Below are 12,585 nucleotides of genomic sequence, written 5' to 3'. Positions count from 1 at the left end.
GCATGATCATCATTTTCTTTGATACCAAGCAAATTGTGCACAAAGAATTAATCCCACCCAACCAAACAGTGAATGTCACATACTACCATGATGTTTTGCAATGGCTCCATGAAAACATGCGGCGGCGACGGCCCAAAATTTGGTGTCAAGGGAACTGGCTGCTTCATCACGACAACATGTCCTGTCACACGTCCTTCTCACCAGGACCTTTTTGGCAAAAAACAACATGGCATTTGTACCCCACCCACTGTACTTGCCAGATTTAGCACCTTGTGACTTCGCGCTATTCGCAAAATTGAAACTCAAGTTGAAAGGCCATCGGTTTGACACTCTAGAGAGGATTCAAGAGGCGTTGCTGGTGTTGATAAACACCCTCAAAGAACAGGACTTCCAGAAAACGTTTAACCAGTGGCAGGAGCGCTGGGACTGGTGTGTGCATGTCAATGGGAACTACTTTGGTGATGGTGATGGTGAGCATTAGTCCGAATGTAAAGTTTTCAACAGATGGCAGCACCAGTTCCAAACATTTTGGGCAGCACCTCGTATTTTGTCATATTTTGACAGCCAATAAGAGGAAAAGGTTAAAATAACCATGATTTAAAAGTGATTTTCTACTTATTTTCTGTTTGTTGTCCATTACATCTTGATGTTATTATTGGCAGTGTTTTTTGTCTGAAGGGGTGATATTCCTGCTTGCAAAATTGGTTCCTTGTTTTGTAAATATGTGTTTATGCCAGTAACAGAAATGATACAGGCCTTTACTTGACATTCCACATTTTATTAACACTTTCAATATTTTTCTTCTCAGACTATGTCTTGCCAGGTGGATTACGTTACACATGTTATATTATAATAATATTCCAGTGATTTCAACATAAACTTCCTTCATAAAAGATTTTTGTACAACTCATTTTTAATTTAGCATTTTCATTTATTTCAGTAATCAATATTAATATTACTGCTTCTACTACTACAACAACTACTACTAAAAATAATAATAATAATAGCTATAAATACTTATGCTATACCAATATTGACCTACTCATTTGGAGAAGTGAAATGGAGTAACACAGACAAAGAAGCACTCAATACACTTACACGATCACAATGCCACAAATATAGAATACATCACATACATTCAGCAACAGAAAGATTCACGTTAAGCAGAAAGGAAGGAGGAAGGGGATTTATTGACATAAAAAAACCTACATTATGGACAGGTAGTCAATTTAAGAAAATTCTTTCTAGAATGAGCAGAAACTAGCAAAACACACAAAGCAGTCACTCATATAAATACATCGGCTACACCACTGCAATTTCCTAACCACTTCTACAACCCTTTAGATCACATAACATCAACAGATATGAAGAAATTAAATTGGAAAAAGAAAACACTACGTGGCAAGCACCTGAATCATCCAACACAGCTACACCTCGATCAAGATGCATCAAACACATGGCTAAGAAAAGGCAATATATACATTGAGACGGAAGGATTCATGATTGTAATACAGGATCAAACAATAAACATCAGATATTACAGCAAGCATATTATTAAAGATCCCAATACCACAACAGATAAATGCAGACTTTGCCAACAACAAATAGAAACAGTAGATCACATCACAAGCGGATGTACAAGACTAGCAAATACGGAATACCCCAGAAAACATGACAATGTAGCAAAAATAATACATCAACAGCTTGCCTTACAACATAAACTTATAAAACAACATGTTCCCACATACAAGTATGCACCACAAAATGTACTGGAGAATGATGAATACAAATTATACTGGAACAGAACCATTATAACAGGTAAAACAACACCACATAACAAACCTGACATCATACTCACCAATAAAAAGAAGAAATTAACACAACTAATCAGAATATCCATACCCAATAAAACAAATATACAAAAGAAAACAGGAGAAAAAATTGAAAAATACATCCAATTGGCTGAGGAAGTCGAGGACATGTGGCATCAGGATAACGTTGACATTATACCAATTATACTATCAACTACAGGAGTCATACCACACAATATCCACCAATACATCCAAACTTATATATACAACTACAGATATCCATAATTATTGATACAAGTTCAATTACCCGAAAGTTCCTAAATGCAATATAACATATACCGTACAGTTAAAAGGAAGTCATGCTTGATCAAGGTCCACGTCACTTTCCATTTTTGACCAGACATAACGTCTGAGAAAAGAAAGAAAGAATAATAATAATAATATTAATAATAACTATAAAGATAAGTTCCATTGTAACCAGTTTTACACTTAAACACAAAATATTCTTAATGATTTGAAATAGTGTCTTTTGAGTCAAAATAATGTATATGTACATTTTGGGTTAACATGTACATGAATGTCATGAAAATAATATCCTAGGTAAAAATGTAGATGTGAAAAATATTATGAAAAGGTTAGATTGCTATTGCCTTTATAGTGGAGATAATGAGTCGCAGACAGGCACAACAAAGAGACTGCTAATGTGTGTGTTTGTGATCTAATTTTGATGAAGACCGTACTGGCTGGAAGCAATATTTGTGACAGTCTTTTTGTTGTGCCTATCATGACTCAACATCTCTGCTATATGGTGAGAAGCAACTTTCCTTTTTGCGATATTGTTACATTCCAGACTGGTAATCAAGTAAGCTTTTGGCCAAAAGGCCTTCTTCTCAATTAGGCAACATTCACAAGCTCATTCACACAAACACAACTTTCCCACACCTGCCCAATGTCTCTTGCTGCTGAGGCCAGACTGTGAGCAAAAGCAGTTTGGGTGCTGAGGGTAAGGAGGAGGTTGGGCCAGGGATGGGGGAATAGCAAGTAAGTGGTGGGGGGTGGTAAAGTACTGCTTGTGGCATCATACAACTGGATGAGGAGGAGAGAGGCTAGAGCAGCTAGGTATAGTCAAGAGGTTAGTTGGATATTGGGTGTGGGTGGTGGGGGTGCAGAAATGGAGAGAAATAAAAAGACTGTGAGTGCATTGCTGGACTACAAAGTTGTGTAGTGCTGGTGTGGGAACAGAGAAGAGGATAGGTGAGTGAATGGCTGTGACTAATGAAGGCTGAGGTCAGGAGGATTATGGGAACACAGGGTATTGCAATATATCCTATATTCCCAGAACCCTCCTGGAATCAGCCTTAGTTTGTCACTTTTGTTCACCTGCCTATCAGCTTTCCTGTTCCCACTCCAGCACTACACAGCCTTCTGTTCCACCAATGTAACCCACACTCTTTTTGTTTCTTTTCTTTTTTGCCCCCCTCCCTCCCTGCCTACCATCTAAACTCACAACTAACTAGTCTCTCTACCCTCTCTCTACCTCATCTCTGCTTGCTCCCCAAAGCAACACTTTACTGTCCTCCACCCCTACCCTGCTATCCTCCCCCTCCCTCCCCAAACTTTTCATTGCCCCACCACCAAGATTGCTTCTCCCTTCATGTGCTGTTGCTTGCTGTCTGCTTCAGCAGCCAGAGGCAGTTGTCATATGTGGGTGAGTTTTGTTTGTGTGAATGTGTGTGTCTGTGTTGTCTAACTCAGAAGAATGGCTTTCGGCCAAAAGGTTACTTAATCAGCAGTCGATACGGTGAGTAACTATCTACACGTTTAATAATATTGTCATTTTCCATTGTTTGAAGTCGTGAAAAAAAGTTATTGTAAGAAATTTTACTGGATTGTGTTGTTTACAGTTGTGATGTATTGTGTTCTTCAATACAGACTGAGAGTATCTGAAAAGAGTAGTTGCTACTCATCATACAGTGGAGATGCTGAGTCTCAGTTAGGAACAACAATAAGACTGTCAGAAAGTAATCTTTTGGTCAACAAGGCCTTCATTGGAAATAAACAAAACACACACACATACACAACACAACACACACACACACACACACACACACACACACACACACAGACAGACACAGACACACACACACACACACACACACACACACACACACACACACACACTCATTCACACTCTGTAGGGACACCACCTCAAAAAACTTTTCAGTCTGTTCACTTCCTACTCCTGCCTTGGACTACCACTATCCACCATCTCTACAGCAACCTTCAAACCTCCCCCAAATCCCCTCATATCTGACAAACTCTGCCTCGTGTGCCTACTACATTTACCCCATCCTCAAAAACTACCTCCCACAACTGTACAGATTTTAGAACCTAAACAGACCCAAAACACACTCATTAACATTTCCTCCAAAAGCCTTAGTCCCACAGAAGTATCAAACAATTCCAAAGATCTCACCTTTTGCCCCACTCCCAGATTCAATCATGCAGAACTTGTTAAAGACCTTCTCTCCTTCAACTGGTCTCTACAGTGGTAACACTTTCTTGCCACCTTCTGATGTATTCTATGTGGGCATGACATGCTCCTACAGATTTTTGTTCCACTCCCACCAACTCTACCAATCAGACATAACCAAAGTCCAGTGTTGAACCCTGGTGACTCAGTTCACTACTCTACCCAACCGTGATCCACCCACCCTGCCTCCAAATGTCCCTACGTTAACTCCAGAATTTCGTAAGACCAAAACTTGCCTCACCATCATTCTCCAAATCACTCACTGTGCAAACTAAGCTTACATCTGCAGAAAGAACCACGGTCCACCACCTTAAAACTGATCCTAAACATATAGTGCCATCTACTGGAAAGGACTGTACATTGTCATTTTGAACTGTAAGGATTACCCTGCAGAAGGACTCCACCAGCTGTCAGATTCATCTACCTACAAACCCTGTCATGGTGACCCCATTCCAGAAATCCAGCTAGATCTCCATCTCTCTTAAAATTACTTAGGACCATCCCAGAACCTCTCCCCAGAATCCATCACTCTCCTCACCCCTATCACTCTCTGCACTCCTATGTTCTACACGCTCCGTAAGATCTGTAAACCCAACTGAGAGGATCCCTACTCTCATAGACCAGTATCTTCATCTGGAGGAATTGTCAGTCCAGACACACGGTAGAGGCAAGTCTGCAATTTCCATGCAGTGAGGAGGTAATGGAGAAAGACAAATTTCCAGTGATGGCAGGTTGACGACTTGGATCAGTGCCAAACACTGTCAGAAGGCATCTTTGAGAGGTGCGGATTTTGTTATTCGACAAGAGGCTTGCAGCAGGAGACTCTTGGAATTCAGGGGTCTGGTTAACACTGTTTATTTGCGATCAGACTAGCTGATACACTGAAGGCCAATTCTAAAGATTAGAAAAAGCAAGGGAGGCCACTGGCCACACAGCAGAAGACAGTGTCTGAAGCCATGGAAGTGGATGCTAACTGAAACAGCAAACACTAACATCTACTAATTAAAAATTGAGAGTACCACTCTAAGTGAGGAAAACTGATGTGTAAGAGCTTACTGAAGCTGGCCATGAGTTATATGGAGTCAGCGCCTGAGCAATCTGACTTGGTTTTTAAAGAATCATGGTGGTATAGCATTTCTACCACTCTATAGTCAACCCACCACTCCACTGGCACTTAACAAGCTTCAACCAATCAGGTGAGTCGTCCTGACCAACCATAATTGGATTTGTCCCCTCCTCCTATTTGGTAGGTAGGGATGCTTCTTGATTTTACATCAACAACCTCCAAGTTTGGTATCAACAGCATTCAGTTGAAAGCTAAACATCACTGCCGCCCCTATTATGGCTAGCAACAACATTGCTTTACGTCACTTGGCCCCACACTCCATCCTTCTATGGGTAGAGTTCTTTGATAGCATTCTAACCTGTGTAAGCCCCTGATGCTGCAGTTCTCAGGAGCAAGTACCAAGCTTGCTGCCTCAGCTAAGAATTGTTTCTGCATGGCCATCTTCTACAGTGAAGCCTTACAGAAGCATCTAGGCAGTGGATGGAGTTTTCAGCTAATTCTCTGAAGTGAAAGTTTTCCCCTGGGACAGCTGCCCAGGGTGTCTGAAATTTGCATGGCTCTACTGTTACTATTTATCTATGGTAACCTAAACACTACCACTTTTGCCTCCTCTCTGCATTGTGTCTCTGATTGCTTACCTCAGAGTGCCCTTGATGGCTCCATATAGCTTTAAGCATAACAATGTGGAAGTCATTATGTTGTCAACATATGACAGAATCCTTCCTAACCATCCAGAACCCCAAGCCCCTCATCTTGTTCAGATTTATTGGTGACATTTTTGTGATTTGGATCACGTTTGTGGACACCCTACCCACATTCCTCCAGAAACTCAGCCACTTCTTCCCCCCCCCCCCCCCCCCCCCCCCTTGTTCCTACTCAACCCAACAAGTCACTTTCCTCAATTTTGACCTCCACATCAAAGATTGCTACATCAGTAACTCTGTCCATATCAAACCTAAAAACTACCAGCAATATCTCCACTTCAAGAGCTGCCACCCATTCCATACTAAGAAGTCCTTCCATACATCCTAGCCACCCATGGCTGTCTCATCAGTAGTGACTAGCAGACCCTCTTAAAATCTAACAAAAAGTCTCACTGAAGCCCTCACAGACCATAATTACCCTCCCAACCTTGAACAAAAACATCCCTCCCATGCCTTATCTCTCCAAAAACCCACCACCTCTCGAAGTCCCATCATTTGGACACAGACGACATTCCCCTCCTGATTCAGTACCACCCAGTACTGGAGCAACTGAATCATATTCTCTGCCAGTGTTTTGACTACTTATTGTGCTTTGAAATGAGGAAAGACCTACCCAGTATCACCTCCTACAGTGGTATTCCTCCACCCAAGAAACCTACACAATATCCTTGTCCATCCCTACACAACCCCTTGTATCATGGTTCATATCCCTGTAATAGAGCTAGATAGGAATCCTGTCCCATACATCCTCTCACCACCACTTACTCCATTACAGTCACAAGCATCACCTTTCCTATGAAAGGCAAGACTACTTGTGAAATCAGTCATGTGTTCTACAAGCTAAGCTACATTCATTGTGCTGAATTTTACATGGGCATTCCATCAGCTGTATGTCTGCATGAGTGGCCACTGACACACTGTGACCAAAAAACAGCTGGACCATCCTGTTGCTCAGCATGTCTCCAAACACAATGTTTTTCATTTAAATGACTGCTTCACAGTCTATGCAGCTGGATCCTTCTCACCAACACCAGATTTTCTTAGTTGCACAAGTGGGAGCACTCCCTACAAGATATGTTCCTGTAACCCTCATTAGTTGTTGTCTTACCTATCACCTATCTAGCCACTTCCGTGTTCCTATTCCAGCACTACACAGCTCACTATTCCATCAATCCACCCACAGCCTTTTTATTTCTCTCTTTTTCTGCTATCCCCTAATTAAAACACGTATTTTTCGAGCCATTTTCAAATAAACAGGAATCACTGATGTAAACAAAAGGTGGTGGTATATGTAAACCTATACTTATGAAACTGTTACAATGAAACTGCTTACTAGATTATAATTATATTGAAGTATATAAGTCCTGTGATTGGTGGGAATATTTAGGATTAACATAAGTAGGTGAAATCTGGAACAAATGATCAAGTACCTTGGTCAAAGTGATTTCTTTGAAACTGAGATGGATTTGTGTTAAAACAGTATCTAAATTAAAGTCCGTGGTATTTAAATGAAAAACCAACTGAGAGAATCAAATCTGATTACAAAATTAAAAAGTAATTAGTGAAAATGTTATAAGTGGTGTGTAAACATAGGCAGCTTAGGTGTTTTGTCAGTCATAAATAAAAGTCCTATTTTGCCACATTCAGTGGGAGACTTGGAAACATATACATTGGTACAAACATTTTCCAAACCATGTATCTTTTGTACTGTATAAAAATAGTAAAAGTTTTGTAAATATTTCGTATTTGATTATTAACACACTCTTAAAATGTTAAATGCTTGAAAATCGATAAATGTATTTGCTCTGTAAGAGCCAGCGCAACTGTTGAAATATGTCTTTAATTTTGAGGCAACAGTTTCAATGGTAATTTTATTAAAAAACCGTTTATAACAATGCCGAGGATTGTTCTGATTTCTATGTAAAGGGGCAGCCATGTTGGCATTAGATGGCAGTGTCTTGTGACATGTGCAAGATGCATGTAATTGCTTAAGTAAGATGTACATCAGTGTTATAAGCATGTCAGTACTTTTGACTTTTGTCGAAGTGAGATAATAATTATGATGTGATATAGAATAAAGGTTCTAAAACATAATGTTTGTATTGGTCATTCTTCGTGTGAAAACCAAGTTACAGTGGACATGAAAGAACACAGTGCTTGCGGCAGCAGCAGATAAAAACAGTTGGATGAGTAAATCCTACATAATTATAAGAATTTTTAATAATAATTTCACACCACCCCTCCCTCTATTTAACTGGACAGTACCTTTCCCTCTCTCCACCTTGTCCCTGTATGCTCCCAAAAGCAGAACTTTACTGTTCAACCCCCTCCCCCTCTGAACTGTGCTATCCCTCCCCCTCCCCTCCTCCTCATAACCCTCACCAGTTGTTGCTCCTCCCATCATATGCAGCTGCTTGCAGTCTGGCCTCAGCAACCACAGACTGTGAACATGTGCGTGTGTGAGTCGCACTTGTGTGTGTGTGTGTGTGTGTGTGTGTGTGTGTGTGTGTGTGTGTGTGTGTGTGTGTTTTGTGATTTCTGATGAAGGCCTTGCTGGCTGAAAGCTTACTTTCTGACAGTCTTTGTTCTTCCTATGTGCGACTGTGCATCTCTGCTAAGTGGTGAATAGCAGCTATCCTTTTCACAATATTGTCGTATTCTATGCGGATTTTCCATTATTTGAATGAGAGTACATCATAGACCAGTTTAATTGCATGGTTCAAAAATCTTTAGGAGGAAATATAATACCTACCAAGTTCTAAATTCATTCACTAGATGAAGGCTTTCTGCACCAAACTGGCTACTCCAAGTTCTTTTTCATATTTTCGTGGGATTAGTAGAGTTTGACATCATAGTTAGACTTTTGTCAAGAGATGCACAATGGCTGGAGTGTTTTTACTGACAAGTTGACATTTTAGTATTTTCATGTATTATGACTCATGTGCAACTTTCAGATTCAAGGTACAAGCTTAATTTCTTACAAAATTTATTGTTAATTAAAAAATGGAATTATTCAATGCAAAGTAGAATTTAATTGAATTCAGGCACAAAGTGGATCAAAGTAACCATAGATACATGTTCATCAATGTACTTTCTTCTCTTTTTGCTAACTCATTACTTATAGAACATTAGATGATGACAAGGAATTGCAAAACAATCTTTGATGGTTGCAGATATGCATATTACTCTGAAGATCAACCTCAGCAGAGGTTACAGCCAATTCACTTGGTTGAAATTTTGCAAGGGCACGCATAAGCTATTTTATAAGCTATTTTTAGGATAAGGCATTCTTCGGTTAACAGAAAGCAGAAGAAGCAATTTAACAATTTAATAAGGAACAAGGCCACCCAAAAATTTTCACAGATGAACTTGATTTTAGCTGCATAACAAAAGACTGTTTAGGAAGATGTGGCAAAACATATTCTACTATTAAAGACAATCTTTCTGGATGAGATTGGGTGAAATAACATGTGAAAAGGTATCCACAGCTATTAATAATATTTGCTGAAAGTATAGAAGTCCTAGAGCAGGTTATCACAGAATATATAGACAACTAAGCATTGTATTGGCTGATGTCCCTCATTAGAATATATCCAGTTACAATGAGACAAATATGAGTGATGATCCAGGGAAGAAGAAAGTTATTTGCCATTAAAGTTATAAACATGTCATGTTCTGCGGAAATACAGCAGTTTTGTCAGTTACTGTATTTGTCATTTATAAGGTGCATATCTATGGCCCAACTAGAGTGAAAATGAGACCCATGGCATGTGGTACAATAGGACAAGATATGGGTGGATTGATTTAGCAGCATATGAAGGTGGATTTTCATTTCATTGTCTACCAATTCTTAGAAATCTGACAGGTAAAATGGTTCTAATAGGCAACAGTTAGTCATCATATATAGATCTGAATGTGAAAGAAATGTTCTTTTTGTCTGTTTGCCAGAAAATTTATCTTGCCTTACACATGCTCTCACTACGCCCGTGTCAGACCTCTCAACATGAAATGGAGTGAAATACTGAATAAATGCAAGCAATCTGGGAAGAGAAATCCCAGCTTTATCAAAGAAGCAGTTCCCCATGCTTCTTGGAAATGTGGTTGAAGAATTTAAACCGACCTGCAAATTTTCTGACTGGATTCAAGAAAACATGGATTTTCCATTTGAATAGCAGGCCATATTTTAACTTAATTGTCAGGTCACAAAATGACTCCAGGCCTGAAGTTTGGAAGAGGTTAATTAGTAATGCAGGTGAAAGAGAACAAATACTACTACTACTTCTAATCTGTTTTGTTATCATTTTCAGTGAAATTTTTCAATGTGTGAAACATTATCAGTATACAGTGGAAACCTGGGGACAAGATGTGTTCTTTTCATTTCATTTCTTTGTTAATTACAATTTGACTCTTTGTATAATTTCTAATTAATATTAATGATTAAATCTTCTTGTTTCTGACACAATAGATAGTCACTCATTTGATTGCTGCTGGTGCAGATGTGAATTTCAAGGATGACAACGGTTGTACACCACTGCTTGCAGCTATTCATAAGGAGCATTTGAAGGTAAGTTTTGTTTCCCAAACAGAAAAGAATCTAAGTAATTAATAAAGTGACAATAACTATGACATCACAAAGACACAGTGCTCTTCCAGTCATTCTCCATTAAGATCTTTTGTAACATTATGCATTGCTGTAAGTTGAAGGGTTGCAGCAACAAACTAAACTGTATGAAGTAATTGCAAAATCTCAAATAGCTCTTGACCATTTTACTTTAAATTCTTACATAGTACTCGAATAAATATTCATATGGTCATGGGATACATATGTTTTTAAGCAACAGTCTACAGGTGTTCTGTTAAAACTAATAGCAAGAATGAAAATACTGTGCTGTGAAAATGCGCAGTTTCATTGTCTTTCTCCTTGTACTCTATTATAGCTTAAATTGAATGGGTAAATTGGTAGGGACCATTAGTATACAAGGTATGACAGAGACCTCTCCTGGTGCTGAGTCTGTGAGGTCCGTGAATTCAGTGACATTATTTCACGTAGTTTGATTCTGCAAATGGTGACCATCACAAATTTTTGGATGGTTGAAATTGTGTAGTTACTTACCATAAATATGACATGTTGAGTTGCAGAGAGGCACAATGAAAAGACACTCTCACATTTATTTTTAGCAAAGTTTTCTCCACAAAACAAAACACACACATATTCATTCACACAAGCAAGCACAGCTCATGCACACATGACCATCGTCCCAAGCATCTCGAACCAGAGCCAGAAATGGCAGTCAAGTGTATATGTGAGGTGTGTTTGCTTCTGTGAGTGAATGTGTGTGTGTTTCCTTTTCTGAAGAAGGCTCTTTGGTCGAAAGCTAATGCGTAAGTGTCATTGCATTGCACATATCTACAACTCAGCGTGTCACCTTTACAGTGAGAGCAACCTATCATTTTCTTGTACTGTTGATATTCCAACCTGGAGTTTTCATTGTCATATTGGGTAATAATATTCTAATCATAAGCTGGTAAGCTTTCCTAAAATACAGGTTTTCTGTGAAAACTGAATGCAAGGAAGAAAACAAAACAGTACATTGTCGTGCATTCAATTTTTTTCTTAAGATTATATATTCAGACAAACAAAATATGTGGGAGAAACAATTTGTATTATGGTTTAAATTCCATGCCATAGTACTTATAACCAAACGTGAGAAACAAAAATGAAAGAGCACATTTTCATAGCACAGTACAGCACAGCATTTTCTTTCTCATAGTGGATTTTAAAAGAATTCCCATATATTGTTGTTTAAAAAATGCATAGCCTTTGTCTGCCCAAATATTTCTTAGTGAAGTAAAGGTCTGCGTTCTGGCTCTGGTGGGTTAATTGGTGTTGATGAACTGTGGTTCTCTGCCAATTGCACCATTTGGATGAGAGGGCCATTGAGTCAGCAGACTGCTCTCCTCATTATTGTTAGCTTGAATGATTTGAATATTTTGTAAAAATTTGAAGTAAATTGGTCAAGAAATTTTTGAGATCTTTTTATTCTTTCTTTCTTTCTTCCTTTCTTTCTTTCTTTTGCTTACACTATAGTCACGCAGCAACCTCAGGGTCGGTGTGGTTAGAATGTATTTGGCAAGGTTAGTTTTAATGGTGGCCAGATGCCCTTCCTGCTGCCACCCCATACCCCCCAGGGAGGGAATCAGTGTACCCCAGCTGTCTGCATCTAGTGTAAATCGTGAAATAGTGCAAACATGTTTCAAATGCCTGCGACGCATGTAACTGAGGCAGAATGTGGGGACCAGCCTGGTATTCACCTGTCGGGATGTGGAAAACCACCTAAAAACCACATCCAGGCTTTCTGCCATACCGGCCGTCGTCGTTAATCTACCGGGCAGATTCGATCCGGGGCCGGCACGCATACCCGAGTCCAGGAAGCAGCAGATTAGCGCTCTCAGCTACCCTGGTGGGTTAGA

General features: G+C 39.4%; 1 protein-coding gene across 1 annotated transcript in view; it reads left to right on the top strand.

Moving 5' to 3' along the window:
• Positions 1-12,585, top strand: part of LOC126281065 (serine/threonine-protein phosphatase 6 regulatory ankyrin repeat subunit C-like) — a 333,306-nt gene that overhangs the window by 227,157 nt on the left and 93,564 nt on the right. Inside the window, exon 10 of the mRNA XM_049979813.1 lies at positions 10,580-10,678. Coding sequence (XP_049835770.1) covers positions 10,580-10,678 — 99 coding nt within the window. The remainder of the gene's footprint in view (positions 1-10,579; positions 10,679-12,585) is intronic.

Source organism: Schistocerca gregaria, chromosome 1 (genome assembly GCF_023897955.1).
Source record: "Schistocerca gregaria isolate iqSchGreg1 chromosome 1, iqSchGreg1.2, whole genome shotgun sequence".
Classification (NCBI taxonomy): Eukaryota; Metazoa; Arthropoda; class Insecta; order Orthoptera; family Acrididae; genus Schistocerca; species Schistocerca gregaria.
This window is presented reverse-complemented; position numbering and strand designations above follow the sequence as displayed.